This window comes from Periplaneta americana, chromosome 8 (genome assembly GCF_040183065.1).
Source record: "Periplaneta americana isolate PAMFEO1 chromosome 8, P.americana_PAMFEO1_priV1, whole genome shotgun sequence".
Taxonomy (NCBI): Eukaryota; Metazoa; Arthropoda; class Insecta; order Blattodea; family Blattidae; genus Periplaneta; species Periplaneta americana.
This window is the reverse complement of record NC_091124.1, coordinates 178,917,058-178,925,485: the sequence shown is the minus strand read 5'-3', so window position 1 is coordinate 178,925,485 and position 8,428 is coordinate 178,917,058. Positions and strand designations below refer to the sequence as shown.

Below are 8,428 nucleotides of genomic sequence, written 5' to 3'. Positions count from 1 at the left end.
ACTTTGAAATGAACACCCAGTATATGAACGAACCTATGATCATCTTTGGCAACTACAAGAAGCATCCAATTCGAGACTGCATCCCGCTTTGGTGTGAAGATAACGACGAATTTCGCAGCGATCGCGGGATTACAAGTTTCGCTGTCGTTCCCGCGTCCCGCGTTGGTGTGCGCAGACCTTAACAAATACCCATAGCCTAACGGGATTCGATCCCACTACAGTGGTTCCACCCAAAGACAAACCTGCGGGTCTTGGCACAGCCTTCAAAAGTAAGATATCAAGAAGTACCTATTTTCAAGTTTGTGAGAGGTGCTCCCCTCCTTCCACAATTTTGCAAGGATTTAGTCTGCTGTGAGATGAACCGGAGCAGAGCGGCTGGCGGGTGGGGCAGTGGGACGGGTGGGGCGCAGTGAAAAGAGAGTCGCCCTCCTCCACCTCAGCACTCGTCTTCCTGCTCGCGACCGACACTGCTCTATATATTGTGAGAGAGGCGCGCCGGCAGAGAAGACACTCAGACAGCATCTCAGCGCGGCGGCGAGCAGCTGGGGCCAGGATCTCCGCAATGGTACGGCCTCAACTCTGAACCTCTTTCACCATTCATGTACTAACCATCGCATGCCTATTGTCGGCCACAGATTTTAAATAATTTATTCTAACTTCCATAAAAGTCACATGAATCTCACTTTCCAGTAGGACGAAATAAACTTTCACTTCGAAAAATAAATTACCAGCATAACTGATATTTCCAAGGGACAAATAATTGTTTAATATCAAAATTGCAAATTTAAAAAAAGAATCCTGCGGGTGGCTTCCGGCAGGAAAAATGAAGATCCGTTTTCTTTCATAAGGAAATAATTTTCTGCATCTCATTACTTGCAATTTTATGCTAATTGTTGGATTCTTAAAGTGAAGGGCGATAATAGAAATAATAATTAAACATTTTAATTAAAACTTTTTTTCAATTAAATTAAAGCAAAATAAATTAAATTGCATCTTAATTAATTAAAATTTATTATTACCCTAAAAAATATTTTTGAGGGCTCCTTGTCACAATTCCAAAGTAAGCTCAAATATAGAATTTTAAAGGGAATTTAAAAATAATTTAATTATCACCCTTACATCGAATTTTTTAAACAAAAAAGCCGCCCTAAATAAGTGTTCGAATAGATCGGCCTACTAATCAATTCATAAAGAATAATCATTAAAACCAATTGTGTGATAATTTGAAAGGAAAAAGAAAACATTAAGATAATTGATACGAAAACATAGGAAATCATTTACAATAAAAGTTTGTTGGGTACAAATGATTACTAATTATAGCTAAGGGTGATTTTAACACATGAGATCCTATGGGATCAATAGTGGCATCAGAAATTTTAAATTGTTTAAGCTGATTTAAAGTTTCTCGTGGGATCGTACATTACTTCATAATTTTTCTCACAACCGACACAATTATCTCCCAACACAATCACTACTGATACAAATCATGATACGTGATCAAATACCGTGTATCTGTACTTTTACTGCATGCCATAGGGTTCCCTTTTTCTCATATCGCATTTAGTAAGATTTTTCCTGTCTCCTTGAATGTTGTGTTATCTATTAACTCTTCTTTTTGGTTTCTTGTCTTGGTGTATTTGTGATTTGTAATTATTCACTTTGAAGCTAGTCACTATATTATAAGTTTTAAGAACGGATTTGAAATCTGTAAAACTCTCTAAACGTCTATATTTCTAAAACGTTGGTTTGAAAACTGTGATCAGTGATGCCTATTGTACGAACATTCACTTAGGTTTCGAAAAGAATTCATCTTGGAAGATAAGAATAATAAGCCTATAAGGAAATAATTATTTCTAGAAATCATTATCATCATCATCATCATCATCTTCTTCTTCTTCTTCTTCTTCTTCTTCTTCTTCTTCTTCTTCTTCTTCTTCATGCATTAAGTCAGTCCTAGCCTTTTCCATCTTAGAAAAATAGCCTTACTTACTTACTTACAAATGGCTTTTAAGGAACCCGAAGGTTCATTGCCGCCCTCACATAAGCCCGCCATCGGTCCCTATCCTGTGCAAGATTAATCCAGTCTCTATCATCATATCCCACCTCCCTCAAATCCATTTTAATATTATCCTCCCATCTACGTCTCGGCCTCCCTAAAGGTATTTTTCCCTCCGGTCTCCCAACTAACACTCTATATGCATTTCTGGATTCGCCCATACGTGCTACATGCCCTGCCCAACTCAAACGTCTGGATTTAATGTTCCTAATTATGTCAGGTGAAGAATAGCCTATCCATAAAATATCTGATCGTCCTTCATTACTTTTTTCTTCATTAGAGGTGGTGTAAAAAGTTCTTTTTTGCTATCCGAACATCTTTCAATCTGTCACTATGTCACTATGTTATCGCTACTTTATTATTTTATTATTTAAACTGAAAATATTTAGTCCTTTCTTAATTTTTGCATTTCTTTATCTGGGTCTTCCTAGTGTAATCTGTAACTCTTATGAGGAATACAAGTTTCCTCTTTCAGAAGTTGTTATTAGTATTTTAATCCAGATTTCCGAACAAAAGCCGTAGTTTTATAAAAAAATAATTGTGTTCTTTATTTGCTTTCTTACTTATAATTTTGCTCCTCATTTGGTTGAATCTATTTAATTTTATTTCTATAACTCAATTGCTCCTTTTGCTACAGTATAACATCTTCTATAATAATATTGTTTATTACAATTGAAGAATCCGCTGCAAGAATGATGGATGTCATTTGGAATGCATTTTGCAGGAGAAGCAATTGAAAGTTTGAAATGCTTAGGGCTCAAAGCTTAACTGTGATTTTCCGATCATTACTGGACAATGACTATCAGTGTTAATGCCATATAACTCTCAATGTACATTCTACATGTCTTAAGCTATGCATTGACAGTCTTGGTTCATTTTCGATAAGTGACATCCATCATTCTTGCAGTGGACTCTTCAATTTTTTCTGACATTCTTTTTAATTTAATAGCATTGTCTTGTTTCATTTTTTCATATAGGCCTACTCACGTTATAATATGATTTACTGTAACTATGTCAGTGAACACATGTAACGTTCTTCTATAATCACGTGGGATATATTTTATAATGTTTACAATTCTTGTAAATTGTAAATTTTCTTTGTATATTACACATTTCTGCTTCACAATCTGAAGTTTGTAAAGTTAAACTCTATAAAGTCAAATATATTTACAAAGAAAATTTTACATACTTTACATGTGTTTTGTTTCAAATTGCAGGAGTATTTTTACAAATATGTAAATTTTCTTGTAAAGCTAGTATATTTTCCACAATTTTATTGTTCCTACGTGTGTAAAGTTCAACAGTGCAACAACAAATTATGCATAAATAAAATAAATATTACGTATTTATTAAATTTATGTTATGGCTGACTGCACACAAATAAGAGTTAAACTAAAGCAATTGTAATAGTACATTATGCAACGAGTCTATAATGATAGTAATTAAGACGCGAGTATATTTGTTTATGAAATGAGCGCAAGCTCATTTCATAATTTTCATACGAGCGTCTTAATTACCATTATAGGCAAGTTTCATACGACTTTTTATGCTCGACCATATTTCTAACTTGAAATTATTCAGAAGTATTCATTTTATTTGTATCTGACTGAAGATCGGAAGTGACCTTGTGCATAGCTCGTGAATTGTGAGATGTGCGCAGACGCGAAAGTATTGATTTTTTCCGAGGAACAATAATGTCATAGACCTTGATGTAATGTAGAGAATAACATGAACTAATTTTGATATAACCTGGAAATTGATTTAGAATTGAAAAACGAGATGACAAATTGAATTTATTTGAATATTATTTACAATTAACGCTAATTATTATAGTAACAGAACATAACCTTCTGCGACAGTATTGGATTTCCAGCCTCCCTCGTTGTCTTTCGATTGGATATTCGAGAATAATCGAAAACCTGAACTTTAATGAATAGGTGTACTTTAATGACATGCATTAAAGGACTGCTACCAGGTGTATAATTACTAAATTTCGGCATGGTCGAGCATAAAATTATTTACAATACTAGTGACTTACAATCAGATGAAGATATTAATGCAAAGAAGACGTAATGCAACAACAAATAATATATTCATTATCACTCTAGGAATATAATGAAAGATTTGAGATGAGTTCCGATACAATGGAAGCACTATTCCAAGGTATAAGATCTCATAACCAATATCCAACAGAGAAAAGTGGAGCTTAACCTCGAAAAAATAACTTCGTATTTTTTTTCATTGGATTTGCTAACCATTCATTGTGTAAATTCCTTTTTTTTTCCTTATCTCGGTCAAAACTGCTATTTTATTCTCATTGTTGTTGTTTAGTCAACTGTCTGAAGACAGGTTTAAACATCATGAGTGACACCAATAAGGCATCGCTCATGTGGTAACTAAGCCAGGAGATAATGGGGTAGGTTGGTCAGTTTCTTTCCTCCTCCACTGCATACATCCCTGACCAGTAACATACTACACTAATCAGACTTCTGATGTAGTACACAAACAATTACTGTTCTACCTTTCACACGCATCGTCAAATAAGTTGTACTGTCTGATAATAGATGTACATATCAACCAGATCCTCAGTGATAATCTTGAAAGAAACCACGCTGAACGACTATCATTCTGTTGAATTTGGCGGTTTCTATGTAGGTTTAAATTGTAGCAGTGGCGTAGCGTCAATGTAAGCTAAAAAGCTCAGCTTCCCCAGTTAATAATAATTTCATAATAAACCTCAGTTTATGAACAAAATTATTTATTAATTTTAATAGAGTTTATATTTATGCGTTAAATATTGTGATGCGGCAGCTCAGGATGATTTGTGATGCAGCAGTAAACAAGAAGCCTGCACACACCAGCTTCCAAGCATACTGGTTTCTTTCACTCATTCTTCTGTGTTACCCACCCCGCAGATTTTCCATCCCTTTCTAACTAAACTATCCTGGTAGCAAGGCACGGAAGAAGCTAGCTTTTACATTGAAAGTTTCCGAGTTATCCCTTTTCGTCAGTTGTATTCAGTTGAAGTGTTAGTGTGCATTGTGGCTGATATAATAAATAATGAGTGAAATAACAGTTCCTGACACTAATTTACTTGAATTTTTTAGGACAATTGTATTATCAAGGCTGACTTACGAACAAAAGTGCGATTTAAAAAACAAATGACTGTCTATTTGTTAGAGATATGTGTAAACCGTGAAATCATATTCTACTACGTATCATTTGAGGCCATGCCTTATTGGTGTTACTTACGAGGTTCCAACCAATCGTCGGACTGCTGACTTGACATTTATTTGCTATTTATTTTAAGGCTAGCCTATATTTTTGTAATACGTTTTCTCATATGTACATGAAAGACAACTTGAGTTAGCTTCCCCTGCTCAAAATTTTATGCTACGCCACTGAATTGTAGACCAATCAACGCCTCACTATGGTTGACCACTTACAGTAGAGCGTCTCGTTTAGGCACAGAGAAAACGTAAACAAAGTGCAGGTAACGTGTGGGGGGAGGTCGAGCCGTACGATAAAGACGAGGGATGCACAAGGTTTTAGTTACAACATTTATGGCGGAGCATTAATTGAAATTATATTTTCCAAAAACACACAAAACAAAAGAACACAAATTGCATAATGTTATCATTAGACTTCGTGGAATTGCCACGAGAATCGCAAGGTTTACTGCCCACGCGGTATAGACTGTATGAGAAGGGGGCGTGCAACGGATGAAGTATGCCTCCGTTGTAAACACTGAGCAGTATACTCCGGTTACAATAAAACCTGTAGCCTGCATTCAAGAAATATAATGAATGATCATTGAAGTAGAAAATATCTAAACATGTAAATATACAATTATTTTATAGTGACATATATTAACTCTTAAATGTAAGATACTCACATCATCCTTGAATATTGCATTGCAGTTAAGAGTTACGTACATTTTCAGCGACTGCAAAGTGAACCTCCTCCGAGGTCACTTAAATAGTTTTTATATTGGGAAAATGTACGTTCAACAACACACGATGTAATAGGTACATATTTTCTACAAAAAATGGTTTGTTCTTTAACACTGAAATACTTAGTAGCCCCTACCAAACTCCTCTATAAACACACGCAATTATGAAGTATTATATCGCATCATGTCTGATTGAATTTTTGTCGGACTCAACAAATGTTAAGCTTTGACTATTCCAACCACAGTAATGCAAAAACAAGTGCTTACATAGGTATACATTAGCTGTAGCTGCTCTATCTATTTGGACCGGTCACAACTCTTAACATGAACTGCTTATACTAGGAGACCGGGAGGTCGCTCGCCTCCTCTATACTACCGTACATCGGCAACCTGATTGCATGCTGCGTGTGGCAATTCAACGAAGTCTAGTTATCATAGGCTTATACATATTTAACAGATATGCAATTGTAACGTTAAAATAATGCAATATAAAAAATCAAATTTTGCTACTTATATGATGTTGCTTTCAAGCAGCATTTTTACGGTCATAAATTTCATTCTCTGTATGACTAACATAATACCATCGTCTTCTGTAGCCAAATTAACAAATTAAAGTATATTGTTCTACCTGAAAAAATTGAATTTTGATAAGAGATAATTATGTTTAGGAAATACTGTTGACACTTCAGACCAATAAACTGTAGTTTTGTTAATTCGGCCACAGAAGACGGTGGTATTACGTTAGTCATACACAAAATGAAATTCGTGACCGTAAAAAATGCTGCTTGAAAGCAACATCATATAAGTAGGAAAATTTCATTTGTTATATTGAATTATTTTAAGGTTAAAATTGCTTGCCTGCTAAAATGTGTATATGATGATGTTATGCAATTTGTGTTCTTTTGTTTTGTATGTCTTTGGAATAGTAATATGCGTTACAAGAGCGGTATGTTGAAGTTTTCATGTTCGAGGAAAAGTTTAAAAAAGCAAAACGTAGTTGAGCTTTTTTAATTTCCGAGAATTGAAAGAAAACATACCGCTCGTGTATCGTACATTATTTTGTGCGAAGATCGTTTATTACATACCTGAAAGACGAATTTCTAATTAGTTGCAATGAAATTTCCATCTTGGTTTCTGTTAAATGACGGCAATTTTGGAAAACAAAAATATCTATCTTCAACATTGTTGCTTTAAAATGTTTTCTGTGTTTACTATACTCCAGCAGGCCGTGATATACGCCTGTCTTTTTTTCCCCCCAGTCTATAAATGCGAATTTAAAACAAACGGATTCCTTAATGTTACATGCATCACGAAATGCAGTAACTTTAGTGGAGTTGTAGAGTTTACTTAATTTTTGCAAATATTTGAAAACAATAATTAATAGTGCAATTTAGGTAAAAATGCAGTCGTAAGTTTCCAATTTATAATTATTACTATATTGAACGTCTCTAAAAATATGTTAAAAGCCTAAAACAGTAAAATGAATATGTCACTTAAGCGGTAAGAAGAGGGAAATTGTTATGTGTGTTCGGTTGGGAATACTGAATGTGGAATTTTAGACTTACCGCGGGTTGGTTTTGTGCGGAAACAAAACAAATACGCACGATCTCGAGCAAAATATAATTTCAATTAATGCTTCGCCATAAATGTTGTAACTAAAACCTTTTGCATCCCTTGTGTTTTACGTACGGCTCATCCTCCCCCCACACGATACCTGCGCTTTGTTTATGTTTTCATTGTGCCTAAACGAGACGCTCTACTATACAACAAGAAAATCCAGTGTCGCCAATATAGCGAAATTTGTAGACTCTCAAGTTTTTCTTGGCAATTTTCTATATTTCATACTAAGGTCTATTACTGAAATATGGTTTAGCGAGCTTCTAATCTATTTCAGAATAAAATATAAGCACATGCAATGACTGCTAAAAATACGGCAAATCATTCTGTATCTCATAAAATTATTATTAGTAAACCGAGTATTATGGTAAAAATGTATTTCCTTAGATCTGTTTAAAAATCATTCAAAGTGTAGCCTATATTAGAGTGATAAATATTAAAACTTAATTGCAATTGATATGGGAGTTCCCCAAGAATCGGTATTGGGCACTCTTTTAGTCGACTAATGATTTGCCTTCTAATATCATATTAAATGCGTACGTTTGCTGATATACCAATGTATTCTTCCAATAATAATATTGGATATTTTAAACCAAGTTGTGACGAAGTCCTAGGAAGACGTAAGTGATTAGTTTCGGGCCACTGAATTAAATCTTAACACTAACAAAACGCAGCAAATTTACTTTTAGACAGACTGTACTCAAAGGCTCTTGCCATATTACATTACTTTGTTTAACTCTGGATTCTAGATTAACTTGGGAGTCACATATAAATTCTGTGCGTGCTGGAATATCAAGGTGATT

General features: G+C 34.6%; 1 protein-coding gene across 1 annotated transcript in view; it reads left to right on the top strand.

Moving 5' to 3' along the window:
- The first annotated feature begins 411 nt into the window (after nucleotides 1-411).
- Nucleotides 412-8,428, top strand: part of LOC138705278 (AP2-associated protein kinase 1-like) — a 55,050-nt gene continuing 47,033 nt past the window's right edge. Inside the window, exon 1 of the mRNA XM_069834123.1 lies at nucleotides 412-565. Within this exon, the coding sequence (XP_069690224.1) occupies nucleotides 563-565 (3 nt within the window). The 5' untranslated portion in view covers nucleotides 412-562. The remainder of the gene's footprint in view (nucleotides 566-8,428) is intronic.